This window comes from Rhyacophila brunnea, unplaced genomic scaffold (assembly GCF_057557595.1).
Source record: "Rhyacophila brunnea isolate RB1 unplaced genomic scaffold, BYU_Rbru_1.0 scaffold_13, whole genome shotgun sequence".
Lineage (NCBI taxonomy): Eukaryota > Metazoa > Arthropoda > Insecta > Trichoptera > Rhyacophilidae > Rhyacophila > Rhyacophila brunnea.
Genome location: NW_028232785.1, coordinates 24,238,787 through 24,255,505, shown reverse-complemented (window position 1 = coordinate 24,255,505; position 16,719 = coordinate 24,238,787). Strand labels below are relative to the sequence as shown.

The 16,719-nt window shown below is 36.1% G+C and overlaps 2 protein-coding genes across 2 annotated transcripts in view; both read left to right on the top strand.

The window, feature by feature from the left end:
* LOC147077004 (uncharacterized) overlaps nt 1-11,254 on the top strand; it is a 38,711-nt gene extending 27,457 nt beyond the window's left edge. The window contains exons 5-6 of the mRNA XM_085940959.1: nt 9,422-10,043; nt 11,245-11,254. Coding sequence (XP_085797085.1) covers nt 9,422-10,043; nt 11,245-11,254 — 632 coding nt within the window. The remainder of the gene's footprint in view (nt 1-9,421; nt 10,044-11,244) is intronic.
* A 1,215-nt stretch (nt 11,255-12,469) lies between these two features.
* Nucleotides 12,470-16,431, top strand: LOC147077003 (uncharacterized). The gene is made up of 2 exons (XM_085940609.1): nt 12,470-13,033; nt 15,288-16,431. The coding sequence occupies exons 1-2, from the start codon at nt 12,662-12,664 to the stop codon at nt 15,699-15,701; spliced, it is 786 nt and encodes a 261-aa protein (XP_085796735.1). The 5' UTR covers nt 12,470-12,661; the 3' UTR covers nt 15,702-16,431.
* The last annotated feature ends 288 nt before the right edge of the window (nt 16,432-16,719 follow it).

Sequence of the window (16,719 nt, the reverse complement as noted above, 5' to 3'; positions counted from 1 at the left end):
GTTTTTTCACCATTTGGCAACATCATTATTTATTACATACGTTGCGTATTCGAAACTTTACGCCAGGCATCAGAACATCGCACAGGGACAGTAGACGCGAAAAGTACTGGGAAGGGTGCTCGCTTTTCTTTGTAATTTGGACAAGCAGCATTCAGAAAAACATAAGGCAACACATGTTCCAAGTTTTTTAATTTTACCCGTCAGGGTTGAATATGTAATACCTTGATAGGTACTTTTATAATTTCTCTACGTCATTTTATTGTCGCTTTGTTATTTAATATTGTCTGAAGATGATGAAAAGCAAAATCGACGAAAAAAACAAATTGAATATTATAACTCATAATTGATAATATTGATATCGAATGTTATGATTTTCTAGGTTTCTATCAAGGGATTTTTCACGATGCATAGCGATACAGAAGAGAGTCAACAATCCTCAGAGGATGGAATCCATGATAGAATGATAGAGTACTCAGAAGTGACGATAGATGAACAAAACATTAAGCAAGAAGTCTTAGAACGTGATACTCCTAAGGAACTTCGACGTATTCTGAGAAGAGTAATCCATTTCTCACGTAATTTTATTTGCTGCATTTGTAACGCAATTTTTGGAAGCGGAAGTGCTCTAAACATTCACAAAATGGTTCACATGGACGTGACTGAAGATCCAAATCAAAGCAATGTATTCTTGCAACATGGTGATGTTAGATTACATAAAACGACACAAAAACCTTATAAATGCAATGTGTGTTCATATAGATGCTCGCACCGTTGTTATCTAAAAATACATAAATTGACACACACTGGTGAAAAACCTTATAAATGCAATGTATGTTTATATAAATGCTCGCAACTTGGTAGTCTAAAGAAACATAAAATGACACATACTGGTGAGAAACCTTTTAAATGCAACGAGTGTTCATATATATGCTCGCAACTTTGTGATCTTAAGAAACATAAAATGACACATACTGGAAAAAAACCTTACAAATGTACTGTATGTTCATATGGATGCTCACAACTAAGTAGTCTAAAGAAACATGAAATGTCACATACTGGTGAAAAACCTTATAAATGCATTATATGTTCATATAGATGCTCGAGATCTAGTCATCTCAAAAGACATAAAATGAATCATACTGGTGAAAAACCTTACAAATGTAATGTATGTTCATATGGATGCTCACAACTAGGTAGTCTAAAGAGACATAAAATGACACATACTGGTGAAAAACCTTACAAATGTAATGTATGTTTATATAAATGCTCGCATCTTAGTAGTCTAAAGAAACATAAAATATCACATACTGGTGAAAAACCTTATAAATGCAGTATATGTTCATATAGGTGCTCGACCTCTAGTCATCTCAAAAGGCATAAAATGACACATACTGGTGAAAAACCTAATAAATGCAGTATATGTTCAAATAGATACTCGACCTCTACTCATCTCAAAAGGCATAAAATGACACATACTGGTGAAAAACCTTATAAATGCAGTATATGTTCATATAGATGCTCGACCTCTAGTCATCTCAAAAGGCATAAAATGACACATACTGGTGAAAAACCTTATAAATGCAATGTATGTTCTTATAGATACACGACATCTAGTAGTCTCAAAAAACATAAAAAGACACATACTAGTGTATAGCCTTCTAAATATAACGTATGTTCGTATAGATGCTCGCTAACTTATTATTCGTTATTTTATATTCATTTCATGACGTTTATGAAGACGTACCGTTACGTGTACGTTATACAGTCTATCAAACACCATGTTGTTATAATTGGCCACTGGTATTTATGTGACATATTAGTATTTATGGCATAGCGTCTGAGCGTATTGACACTAGAGAATTGACGGCACCCCGGTCCTGGTGTCAACACAGGGGGCTAAAATTCTGAACCGGCCCTGTCCTTAAGCCAGGTTAAGAACCCCTGCCTTCGGCTAACTCAGTAAGGGGGCGGAGAGGATGGTCAAGTAAAGAGTTCTTAATGATTTTTGGAAACACCCTGCAGTAATACACTACTACATTTATTTATGATCGTCACCTAGTATTAGGTTGACGTCAGCATTCAGTAAGTATGTTGTTATTTTAATTTAAAAAAGAATTCTTTGTCATTACGTGATACGTCAGAATCAGCTGGTGATTCGAATTCGATGTCACTGTACAAACATCCTGTATCGTGGTACTGAGTAATTAGTATTAAGGGTCTGTATTGAATTAAAAGTCCATTTAATTATTTATTTAATTTTTATAATTAATTTTTATTCGGTAAACTTATTCGCGAATATTTTATTCAAAAATAATTCTAACGTATTTATATACGTGAAAAACTTATTTTAATCACTTAATATTATTCTTTATGCCTACTTATATTTATTTTTATATTTGTTTTTTATGTGGTTTTTACACTAATGAGGCACAGTCTATAAAAGGTTGGGAGCCGCTGTCCCTTTATAAATGTACCTTTAGGTACTTAGTAACTATGTGCTTGATGACGACTACGATCTACTGGATGAGTAATGTCGACGACGTCATATATCGATGACGTCATATATCGATGACGTATTTCACGGTGACGTATTTGTACGTACTATCCACGAAGAAAATCTTTTCCCGACAGATTTTCAAATACGAAACGTTTGCAAAAACGGACGCGGAGTAGATCACTTAGCTCGGAACAAAAAAATTAACTGCTAATTTTGTATGGAAAAGGTCGGGTTTATATAGTCAATCGGCGTTAACTCACGCGAAAAATGATGTCAAGAGTGATTGACGCCCTTTCCCTTCTCTCAGATTTTTAGCTATTATCTCGTGAATCGTTAATGAATCTAATTACAAAATACTACAGTCGGATGAGGGTCATGTTTACCTCTATCGCGATGTATATTACGAAGTTTAGGAAAATACGGAAAACAAACTTACATGATTTTACATGACATTTTTGCGCGCGGAAGACGGACCAATGAGATCGCTTTCTTCCCCTTCCACCAGACCAGGAGCAAAATCCTTGGGCCAATCACAGTAAAGTGATTCATTTTCCTGAAAATTAGGAACATCTAACTAAGTTAGAAACAAGCGTTCTACAGGTGGGGTAAATTTCAAAATCATTGCAAAGGTCTTACTAGTAGTATTAACATAATTTACGTAAATATTTTCCGACTCGAATATTGGCATTATAATAATATAAAAAGAAAGTTTATTGATTGAAAAAGGTGCATACCACTAAAATGTATAGAAATACTATGCCTCGTATAACCGCGCGAGCTTATAGTCGACGCTAGAATGATCCGGAGTTTAATTTACGTCGCTTTTATACCTAATATTTCCACGTCGTTTTCCTTCGTCCACAGGGAAAACGCGCGTTTGGTCCATAAAAAATATGTTGACAAGACGATATGAGATATCGATAAAATTCAACACCTAAACAATATTCACACGACAAATGTGAAAATTCGAGCTTCGAAATCTACCTGTTTCAATGTACTTTTTCAGAAATTGAAAACGGTCTGTAAGTCTTAGCCGATAGATCTAAGATATAATTTTTAGTTATAAATTAATAAAATAATGGTGCCTCACTATCTACATACTCATAATTACAATTTTTACATTTATTCTATTTATTTACCACATACGTATGTACTTTTATTACGTGTAAAAAAATTTACATTACATTTACATTAGATACTATGTAATATATAATGTTTAATATGTAATATATAATGTATGTAATATACTATGTAATATATAATGTTTATTTAATTTTATTACAACAGTATACGAAATCATGTTTTGTTCAATAAAGTATTTCCATAGAAGCGAGATATAGTCAAATATCGTCCGATGAGCGCCTCGCTTACTCACATGAATTTATTTACTGAGGAGGTTTCTCCCTCCGTCTCATCGCGCTTTGCGCTCACGTGTTTTCACGCGATTTCAAAACATCGCGTTATGATAGAATATTTTTATACAATGCAAAAAGATTATGGTTATTAATTTTTCTTTGATTTACAACATTTAGATAATAGTGATATCGTATAAATTGTTTACATAAAATTGCTTATTTAACCTTATACTCTAGACCTTTAGGTACTTACATTTTACTTATAATGACCGTTTGGTCACTTGAAAAATCATCCATAGCTCACCCTGAGTGGCAGAAAACTAATCAGACTGAACTGTGGGATTTATTACATATTTCTTTTTGTTTCGTCGTGAAGTAGATGTTCACATCTCAGCGTGGAAATTGACTACTAAGATCGGACCAAAATAGTTGTGACGTCATAAAACCGTTACAAAAATGCCGGCTGAAGGCGAGCATTTTTTGTGGAATCCAATTCCGGGATCCCGGACAATTTTCGATACCTTTGAATTCTAGGATTAGTAAACATTATCTCGAATCTTTCGGGATTGATTTTTTTATCAATCACAATCAATCGGTATGTGTACAAAATCAATATGTTAGTGATGTGTATGTACCTGCATACGTCACAGGTAGAATCGCCGTTTGCTCGCGGATAATAAATAACCATTTTTGCTGATATACGTAATTGTAATAACGTTAGAAGAATAATACATCCGTTTATTTAAAACCAATTAGACGCTACTGACGTCCTGGCACGCGAGCAGCGTCAGACCACCAGTGCCACGCATGTGCGGGCACGCACTTGATTCAGTGCCGAATTTTAAAAATTTACAATATTTTTATTTTATAATTGAATTTTAAAACAAACACATTCACAAATGAATAGAAATCTACAGAATCTCGGAATGTTTGTCAATTTTATTATAAGTATGTATTGTAGTCATTGTCAATACAATATTATGTTACTTATGTGTAATTTCTCCACACTCGTGAATCGAACTACTTACAACCTTTCCAGAAGATCATCCATTTTACCATATCTTCGTGTTGCTATGGTCGTCCAAGGACTCTATTGTCACAGTGTCGTGTTGTCACCTCCGAAAGGAAGGGGGGCGTAGGTTGCGCTGCCCCCCCCCCCCTGATTATGTAAAGGTCAAGGTTATCATCTGCTGGCTTTTTCTTTCGGGGACATGCGCGTTTGATTAACAACGCGAAATTACGGCGAAAACAGTGCTTTTTATTGTTCGGAATACATTTACAGTAAACAATACAGCGTATAAAATATTTAACAAAATATTATTTATAAATTAAATAAATTTTAATTGGCGGAGACGCCGGTGCCCGAAGCGGCCGACGTCCCGCTCGAGAGTCCGACACCCGAATGAATGATCCTTATTCGGGGCCAAGCAAGAATAAAATAATACCTACAAAATCAGTTAGTGAAAAATGACAAAAATACCCGAAGCTTGTAGGTACCTGGGTTCAAAAGCAGACCCTTCGCTGGGTCCGTGGCATTTCTGAGAATTTTGTAGGTACCTGGGTTCAAAAGCAGACCCTTCGCTGGGTCCGTGGCATTTCTGAGAATTTTCGCCTGGATCGAAAAATTATTACCTACTTACTCGGTTAGGCTAGTAGGTATCATTTTAAAATATCTCTTTGCTAAGTACCTACATAATATTATCTGCTTATCTATTAACAACCACGACACATATTTTTAGAAATAATCTCAAATTAGTTTAGTGTTAAGACTTAAAATATTCTAGGTATTAGATACATTGTATGGCTGGAAACTTTGCTTCCAATATTCATATAAGTATACGAATTTTAATATCGATCAAAATTGGATGAAGGCTAATGTAATAATATTAAAAAATTATATTAATAATTATTATTTTAGGCATCTAAAGTGTTGTGCTGACGATTGTTTTAAGTTATATAGATAACTACAAAATCGTTTGCTATTTATTGGCTTTAAAATGACAGCTTGCCTGTAAGTATTTTTAAAATTGAATAAGTATAGAATTTATAATAACGCTAGGTTTTACTTGGCTTGCTTCTAGAATTAATGCAGTTATAAAAAAATGTAGGATTTTATTTATATTAAGGACAAGAATGATTCTATCAAATTTTGTTGAAGTTGCAAAAGGGTGACTATAAATTTTCATATATCTAAACTTACAGGCTAGAAATTACTGTCTCGCAGTCGATCTGATCATGTCTGCATGAATCCGCCCAATGATGAAACAGGCCTCATGGCCTTGGATCCTCGGAGGATGCCATGCTTTATGCGGTAACAGTGTGTTTGAGCCCTTAGCTATATTATGGTGTACATTCTCATTTATTGCTAGACGGACATTATGTTTTATTATTCTGCATATAGTGCATTTCTGTTAGTAATTTTCATTTCGGTCTTCTTTCTTTGCGTAATAAGTTTATTTAAAAATAGTTTTTATTATTTAAATATGTACTTAGTTGTAGGTACTCTTATGAATATGACTATATAGGTATTATATTTCTATATTATTATAATACTATTTTCGAATATTGTAATATTGACATTGTCAGTATCATTTAAGTATGCACTTACCTGTAGTTTTTGTTATTTTTTTGTATACCTAATCATTGAATACCTATTTTGTATTTTACTTGTTTTATCTGACCAATTGTCAAATATATCATTTTGTTTTCTGAATGAATATATACAATTTTCATAATCAAATATTTTTTTATTCAAACTAATTTTTCGCAAGAATTAAGAATGTAACATTCTTTTTATTGAACATTATATATAATTTGAAAACACCTCTGAGTAATATAATCAATAGAAAAATCTTTTTTGAAAAAAAATACGACACCCAGCAGGTGCGAGCCTGCGTCTCGGGATCCGCGCCCACGTGCATTGACTACTTAGCCATAGGAATCTTATCTAATTGCGATGTATTTTAACTAATGGTCTTACAATACTCTCTGAAGCGCTTTCTTAATTGCGTTACTATTGGTAATCGGTTTTTATGTATTTTAAATCAAAGTAGGTACCTATTAAATTACCTTAATTACTAACCGATGTACTTGAGTCAGCTTTGCCCAACAGTGTTGAAATATTCTATTACTTCTTAAATGATTTCAAATATACCGATGTCTGAAAGTATCAATCAAAACCTTCAATAATATTATTCTTCAAAATATGGATAGGTACGTTTTGGATAGCATTAGTCAATGCATATTAAGCGGTGATGTAGAACCATATTTTGGTGCAACAGTCCCTAAGACACGCGCTCTCACTTTTAGAGACCGATTTTGATGAGATAATTTTAGTGATAAAAACATATATAACTTGTTCTATTAGGACGCTGACACCAACACAAATACGTTGATTTCTGGTTGGTGTTTGTAGTAGTAGAATCGTAACGACATAACTGCATATTTCAGCCTTGTAGTCAATCCTTTCATAGTTTGAAATGACGTTAACTTTCCACAACAAAACCGATACAAATACAAATACCCTTGGCATTGTAGTAAAATGAAGGCAGGACAAAGACACCTGACCACACTCCCCATCATCCAGAGGGACGTTTCTTTTTCAAAATTAAGTCCCACGATCCATGTCATTGAGGCCGAGAAAATGGTTCGTGGAAGATCAGGTGTAAATCAAGTAAGAAAGTATGCGAGGTGATGAATGATATTCGGTTTTTGCCCATATTGTATTGTCTGCATAATAAAAATGTGTAATTAACAATTTTTAATACGTAAAATGTGTACAGTAAAGTGTGTAGAAAAGTCTCTTGTAAAATGTAATAAATTGTGTTGGGAATGAAAGAGAAGAATAATATTAGATTGTGCTGGAGCTAGAAGAATGAAAGAGGCGTAAGCTGCTAACTAGAATATAAAATTTGTAAAATAAGATGTTTTACGTACAAACTAATGTGTCGGGGAAATGAAATGAATCCAGTCCTGTTAAATAGTTGTAAATGTATGCATTACTCGTGTTTAAATTCTGAACGAGATAATGAAAACATAATGCCCTAGACAGCGAACTGTAAAGAAAAAATAATCATCAAATCGGGCATAGGTTCCACTCTACTGCGTGAGAGACACTGTATTCTGACCCTTATTGCCGAGCGTGTATATCTCGAGGCCGAAATGCGGCCCGGTCGTGATTGGCTGAGTTTTCCTAACGGATTCCGCGAGAAAAGCGCTATAATTTAAGAATAAACAAATGTACAGCACCTCAAGAAGTGCTTCACGCTATCTTAGGGTGTTATCTATAGTTTAGAGGCATTTCGGAAAAATTTCGGCCAAAAAGAAGCTATGCGTTTCTCCCACCTTAGCGAAAGGGGCATGGCTTGAAATTGTGAAGAAAGCCGTTGTTCACTAAAAGATTGTTTTACCGCGTACAATGTACCTTCGACATAAAAAAAGTATAGTACGATTCGAAAAGTTATCAACTACACTGAAACAGCAACAAGTAAATACGTACTAGGCATAGACTATAGATACATCTAGACGCCACCCGTTGCATTGCTAAATTAAGCTACGTGCTGTGCGTTTGGTTTGTGGGCGAGCGAACGCATTCGCCTACAAATGTTCGAGACCATAGACCATTTCGTTAGTGCTCGCCCTAAGTGCTCGCACTAGACGCTCAGAATTAAAATATAATTTTCTATTTTTTTACGTTATATAGTATTTTTAAGCGGTCAAAATGCAACCATTAGGTAAAAATATCCATAAGTTAAGTTATTTTAAAGAAACACTAGGTCACTGATATTAAAATAAATAATAATATACAAATAAATTGTCACGAACATGTATCAACTTACCTATGAAACGTAATACCATCTTCTTGCTTATCAGTACGGCTACCATATTTTAATACAACACGCAGAAACACCTTTGCTACTTAATTAACTAAAAATATATACCACTGACTTTATGTTTAACACAAAAAATAGCAAATTCAGCAACACGAACTCGCAGATTATCGATGCTACGTGAAGCGATTCAGCACAATTTGCCAGCGATAATTTGGAAACTAACTCAAAAATGTGTAGACCTTTTATCTTACTCTAGCGCGTGTCGCAGAGAATATAAGGGTGCCGAATACTTTCTCACTCGCACTCATGCATCGTTTTTGTTCAGGCCTTGGCATTCTTTAGACATAGCGGGTGCCTTCAACAGTGCTTCCTGGCCAATAATATTGTGTAAACTTCGATTAAAACGTGTACCGGGAGACATATATGCACTAATCCAAAATTATTTCAGTGACAGGTCTATATTATATGATACTGGCAATACAATAATATCTAGGAAATCCACAATGGGGTGTCCCCAGGGATCAGTTCTTGGACCACTTCTATGGAATATCCTTTTTGATGACCTCCTGTCGATCACGCTTCCAAACGACTGTAGTATTATTGCCTATGCGGATGACGCGCTTCCCTTGTGAGTGCGAACAGCCGCAATGGTCTTGAGCTAGCTGCTAACGAGGCTTTGGAAACCATTATGATCTGGGGTTTTACTAACAAACTCACTTTTGCTCCGCATAAAACAGAATCCATCCTCCTCAAGGGAGCAGCCAACCTCACTTCAAGGTCGCCCACCATCCGTATGGGTAGTACTTTAGTTAAAGTCAAAGATAAGGTTACATATCTAGGCATTTTATTGGATGACAAATTATCATTTATGCACCACGCCAAAACTTCGGTGGCTAAAGCCAAAGCAGCTTACCATCGGGTCTCCTGGCTTACTGGAAGTAATTGGGGTCTTAAGTTCAGATCTCTTAAAATAGCTTATGGTGCAATCTTTATGAGTATCGCTGGATATGCCACCAGCACGTGGTATCATAGATGTAAGTTATTGTCCATCCGGAAAACTCTTCTCAGCGGTCAACGCTCAGCATTACTTACCCTCACTAAGGCTTATAAGACGACTTCTACCGACGCGTTGCCTGTCTTTGCTGGAGTGCTTCCGTTAGACCTGCACATTCAGGTCCATGGTGCCACGACCGCCTTGCTTGGGGGTATGGGGGCGGAGGTTGGCGGTATCTTTATATCGCCGCCTTTAGGTCTTGGATTCATGAGCCGGTGCGCTCGAAAAGTTATTGTACGCGACCTGGCGTATGACACGGCGCTGCGTGTGTGGCAGGGGCGATGGACCACTTCTTCCAAGGGCAGGCAAACGCATTTGTTCTTTCCTAATATTAAGTGGCGCATGGAGATAACCAGATTGACTCCAGACCATTGGACTTCTCAGTTCTTAACCGGACATGGTGGTTTTGCCTCCAAGCTCTGTCAGCTTGGCCTAATAGAATCCCCGACTTGCTTATGTGGCGAATTGCAGGATGCCGATCACATCCTCTGGGAGTGTCCCTATATGTCGGTTGAAAGGGAAGAGCTTCTCAAGTCGGTCCGACCCTCAGTTGGACCGGTCAGCCATTGCGACTTGGTATCTACGAGGGAAAATTTCTCAGCCTGTAAAAAGTTTGCGGCATTATACGGCAAGCGAGAAGGTCTTTTCTCATCGAGAATTGACCGTAATACATTATATGGAATTAGGGATCACGCACACTCAAGTGCACACCAACCAAAGTCTTGGTAAGTTGCTCCTGGGACACTTTCGGCACAATAGCGCCTATCGTTCGTTATGCCACGGTATACGCCTGCATAACGGGTGTGGAGACGTGGCGGGTGGTGGAGGGAAAAGCAAGTACCTTAAACCAATAGACTATTATTTTGAATATCAGCTAAAATATGGATTTATATCTTTAAGATTTAATTTCTACATTTAAAATAATTACAAGATAAAAAGAACTTTTTATATACTTACAACGTTTTTAAATTTTCTGTTGAATCATATAAACTTGACTTGACTAGCTTAAACGATCAAAAAAATTGTACTTGATAGTATTAGATATTATAATTCGATGACAAAAAGATAGCTGAATTCCAAAATGGCGACTGACTGATAAAGACGGCGGAGAACCAGTAAAAAGTACCACACTCTTTTACACTTTGACTCATCTTCTAATTTCGTTTCAATCCACAAACACGTTCAACATTACTGAGAAAACACTTCTTCCACCTTCTAACTTTGTTATAGGTACCTAACCTCCAAATACGTTTGACACCTCACTGAGATCCATCTTGTATTGCCATTTTTAGTACCTATGACACCCCCTTCTTGGTCTGTTTCACGTTGACTTTGCGACTTCGTGCTCTATTTCACATTGGACATCCACCATTTTTAGCCTGTATGCCAAAATTGCAAACTGGAATCATATCATGACTCAAACCTTTTTTGCCATTTTATAGTAGGTACCTAGGTACGCAAAATTTGCTACTAGATTGCATTCAAATATCCGTTTGGCTAATTTAGTGACTCCTAGGCTTATCCCCTGTTACCTTATTATACCATATTCTTCTCTCCTTCCATTTGAATAGGTAGGTATCAGTAGGTGTACACATTCAATTATCGCATAAGCAGAACTCGAAATGGAAAATTCTACGAACCGGAGCGCTCGTTAATTTTCTGAAACTATTACCATAGTTAGATACCTACCTACCTACATATCTAAATAATTTTATAATTATTCGACCATTTCTGATCCTAATAGGATCAAATGGGGCTTCACAGAGTAGAGGTGTGTATTAACAGATTTTGTTTTTTTACGAGAAATGGATGTCAGCCACTTGCTCAACCTATTAGCTCCATACCCTGACTCACACACAAATTGAAAAACAATATGTGTACTTGCCAGACCCAGGATTCGAACCTGGGACCCATGGCGTGACAGTCCAACGCTTAAGCCGCGCAGCCACCGTGGGCGTCCAAAATATCTAAATTTACGTGTGTTTTATAAAAATAAGCGTGTTTGATTATTTTTGTTTTCGGCCATTTTAGCTCAAGTGATAAAATTATTTTCTCCACGAGACGGAACGACAATGTTGCCGATTTTACAACCCGAAGCAGCGCTACGGTAAGCTCCAGACATTTCGAGCCCTGCGCATAAGTAAAATCATCATTAAATTTATTGTCTAATCTCGTTTCCGTACGAAATTTTATAGAAAACATTATCATACCATTTGACGTCGGATGCGACAGAATGCTTTGAGTGCAATGACGTTGTTGCCAAATGACATTATCAAAATATTCAACTTAAACTCGAAGTCGAAACACTCGGAAAGAGGTAAATAAAATAAATATACTTACCTACCTAGATATTTTGGTTAAAAAAGAAACACATACCTAATACTTTTTTCCATCGAATTTATGAACATTAAATTTACCGATAATAATAACTATTCTGTCATGATTTTGCCAGAAAAGCAAAAATTATAATGGTTTTAAAAAAAACAATTATTATTATAATATATTATACCTGAACAGTATAAATGTTTATTCGAATAATACCAAAGAGATTGAAGTCTCGTTCTCTTTGAATAATATCATTTTTGGTAGGTATATCAAAAAAAAAAAAAAATGTTAGATTAGGTTAGGTTTGAGTCGATTGCTTGTCAAGAGTAGATCAATAATTTTATAACCGTCAAGTTTTATACGCAAAATTATGGATCACTCTCATTAGACAATATACATTTTTGTTGATAGCAACACTAATCGCAAAGCCATTCGTAGTTTTCTTTGACAGTTGATAGTTGACATCGGTTGACACGTTGATCTATAGTGGTATACCAACCACAAATTGCAGAAAATATCGCTATATAGTCGATACGCAGCGCATTTAGACGTTTTTACAGCCTCTCAATCGTAATTTGTCGATATATTTGTTAATACAATGAGCAGAAGGTGGAAATCGAATACCACTATTAAGTTTTTTGAACTATACGAACAATTTACATGTCTGTGGGATGTGCATTCGCATCTATATAAAAATAGAGATGCAAGAGACTCCGCGTACATGAAAATAGCGGAGCTTATGAATATTGATGGCTTCACATACATGGATGTCAAGGCGAAGATTCGCTCGTTGAGAAGTGCTTATATCATCGAATGTAACAAAATTACAAAAAGCACCAAGCCTGGAGCAGATACCGAAGAAATATATACGCCAACGGTCCAGTGGTTCGCTACAGCTGATAGAATTTTGCGTAATGTCGTCCAAATAAAGGATAATCAATCGATTGAAATTGAAATTGAAGAATTTGACGTAAGTATTATATATATATATTTTTTTTTTGTACATTACGGTTATACCGGACCATTGCCGACTCAAGTAGAAAGCCGATACATTCACAACGACTAGTCCTACTTCGCCCCTCGGATGACCTGTCATTGCCTGTCATTTTTCTATAGAATGCTCATAATGTTCATGCTCATCAGCATGACCCCCACAGGGGGGGGGCTGACAGGGCTCTAGCCTGGGGGCCCGGGCTCAGGTGGGGCCCGGCGTGGCGAGTTAACCAGATAAGTGAGATAAACACATATCACAAATTTGCTGTTATAGTAAAAAAAAGTCGCCTGCGGCGCTATTGTGCTTTTTATATTTTATAATAATATTTTTACACAATTTCTGTACAATGTTTAATTGAATATGGATACTCAACAACTCCATAATAATTCAATTGGATGTTAGTATTAAAATATACAAAAAAACACTTAATATACACATTAATTTTACTTCGTACACCATTTGGAAAACGCTACTGTAGAGCGTCACACTGCTTTTATCCTTAGAGATAGGTAGGGGGGCCCGCCAAAGATCCTAGCCTAGGAGCCCGCTTCATGATGTGGGGGGCATGCTAATGAGTGCTCGGAATGGTTTGATTTGAATAGATACGTTACATGATAAATAATACACTAGCATTAACACACATACAAAAAAATGTTATACATAGATCAATGCTTCTAATTTTTTTGAAATCGATATTAGCACCAGTTTTTGTATGAAGGACTAGTCTGATTTTGACAGCTGATGAATAACAGGAATGTATATTATTTATAATTTATTAATATTATATTTGATTTGAGAATTTTTTTATAATTCAATTTGAAACGAGAAAGGGCGAATCAATATGTCAAGCAATCTGGGATCTGATTTTGACAGCTGAACAGTGGACCACTCGTTGCTTGTGCAAAAAGATATGCTCAGGCTTAAGTGTGTATTCTTTGACTTTTACTAGTAGGGATTCTTACTATTTATATTATTTGTTTGATTATTATCCACTTAGATCAGTGATACCCAACCGCGGTTTCGCGAGCGGTGACGTTTCGCAAACATTTTTGTGACCACTGTTAAAATTGAAGTAGATTTATGATTTTTTTGTTAGATATCGCGTTACATAATATATATCAGCAAGATATCATTGACTATCATCAAGCAGAGTAGTTTGCGTGCAAAGTCCTTAAAGAAACCTCGATAGTAAATGCGAAGTATCCATAAAGGCATCTATAAAAGAAAAATATATATATCAGCAAGGTGCGGGAATGAAAATTAAAAGGAAAAAAGGTATTGATAAGTAGGTATGTATCGAAAGGGCGGATGTTGGAATTGGCCATCGATGCACTATATTTCAAAATGTTTAATAACACAATGAATAATTAGTAATGATTGAAAATTATAAAACATTCTATGAACACACACAACAAAATAGCTAAGAACTATATAAATGAATCAATAAAATGATTAAAGCAGTCAGCGTACACATGCTGAAGCGGGCCCTAAGGCTAGGATTTTTGTTGCCCCTCCCCCCCTACCTATCGCCAAAGTTATAGGCAGTGTGATTTTTTTTACTATTAGAGCAAATTTGTGGTGTGTGTTTATCTTACTTATTAGGTCTACTTGCCACGCCGGCCCCCCAAGCTAAAGCCCTGGCAGCCCCCCTTGCAGGGGCTATGGCGTACATATTTCAAATGCCCTATACTGACAAGGCTTTAGCCTATGGGCTCAGGGGGGCCCGACGTGACGGGTCGACCAGTTAAATAAGATTCTGCGCTATAGATAGATATATGCGGCACTATTTTACTTAGGAGTTATTACCATTTTAAAATATATAATTGTTGTGACGTGTTGAGTGATACTTGACAACTCCATAATTCGATGTGTTAAAAAATCGCTAAAAATACACTGAATTTTATTTGACCTCGAACAACGTTTGAAAAACAACACTGTAGAGCGTCAGACTGCCTTCAACCATAGCCTGGGGGCCCGCTTCAAGATGTAAGAGCCATAGTACGGAGTGTCACACTCTCTGGCTGCATCCGGAACACATGAACGGAACGAAACACACTATTTGGAATGTGTCATCTTCCGCGATGTGCACCTCCAGGCTGTCAACACTCTTGATGTTTCACTCGTCATCTAGATTTTGGGATATGTACTATTGAACCAAACGATGGTTTTCTTCACGTTTATTGTTATTTTTTGAAACCTGAAAGATAAATGATTGTATTTTTTATTGCAGAGCGTCCAAGATTCTGAATCCTCGCTGAAATCTGTGGAGGAACATATTCTGCCGACTACTTCTGTGAAGGAGAAAAAATTCACTCCTCCGGCGAACATTATATCGACGCCAAGTATTTCAAGAATAATATCATCGTCTTATAACAATATCAATTCACCAAAACGATTAAAGTCTGCCAAACAAACCAGCAGATATAAAGCTTTGGAAAAATTGAAATACATCTCTAAAGCATTGAATCAAAATCAATCGGAAGAGAATGAATTTGACTGCTTTGGGAAGTCTATCGCCTGCCATCTCAAAAAACTTCCGGAGTCATTCGCGCTCGAGTCAATGGCATACATTCAATCATATCTAGTGCAACAACGTCTATCAGCCTCCGATTGCAATAGGATTTCCCAGGAAACACATAAATAAATAGGTACGGCCTATTTTAGTCTTTAATGCCTCTTGTCTAGGGGCCATATGTATGAGATTCTGAAATTCTTTATAAGCTATTTAACCGATATTCCACCATATATAGCACTGTTTGTGACGTAAGATATCTGACGTCACACGTCATTCAAAATGGCTGCTTTATATGTCACTTTCAAATGTTACAACCAATAACATTAATATGGACGAAGCATCTAGAAAAAAAATGACACTCACTTTTTTGTCGGGTCTGCCGAATGGCATAATCTGTTCTAACGCCATTACAATAAAGGTGATATTGCTATAAATTCTCGATGCTTCTTGTCGGGTCTGCCGAATGGTTCGGTTCGAACGGGTTCGCTCAAACGAAAATTGATACTAGAAACACTGTTCTAACGCCATTACAATAAAGGTGATATTGCTATAAATTCCCGATGCGTGATATCGCATAATGGATATTGCGTGACGTCTACCGATGTACGTGCGAATGTTACGTTTGAATTTACTTGCTAGCTACTGTTCATTTTGTAGACTCTGTAAAACATTTGCGAACTTTAAAAACAGTTCCTAGTTTCTGTCATTTATTCTTATTCCATTTTGACATCTCATAATAGAAGTGATTGAAGTGAAGTTATTCATAATATAACTGTATGTATTGCCACCAAATGGAAATGTTTACTGGAAATACTCTATCATTTCGTACAGTAGAATTATAAAATAAATGTGTTAAAATAACTGATAAATTATTTAAAGTTCATAATAATTATTCATTTATAATTATTAAATTTATATGGTACCGTTCGCACACTTTCAGACATATTTACAATTTCAAAATTTTAAATTAATGATTGGGGAATGAAATTTTATAAGTTTGTCATTATATGGACGCCATGACACATTATGACGTCGCTAACCAACGGATTACATTTGCACTCATGCACACAAATGAGCAGTATTTAGCCTATAAAGTATTTGGGAATCTCATGCATATGACCCTAGGTATTGGTGAAATCACTAATAC

Bases quoted from the DNA above. Each gene is read 5' to 3' on its own strand.
- LOC147077003 (XM_085940609.1), top strand. From the start codon at position 12,662: ATGAGCAGAAGGTGGAAATCGAATACCACTATTAAGTTTTTTGAACTA. The intron at 13,034-15,287 runs GTAAGTATTATA...TTTTTATTGCAG, and splicing joins TTGAAATTGAAGAATTTGAC to AGCGTCCAAGATTCTGAATC.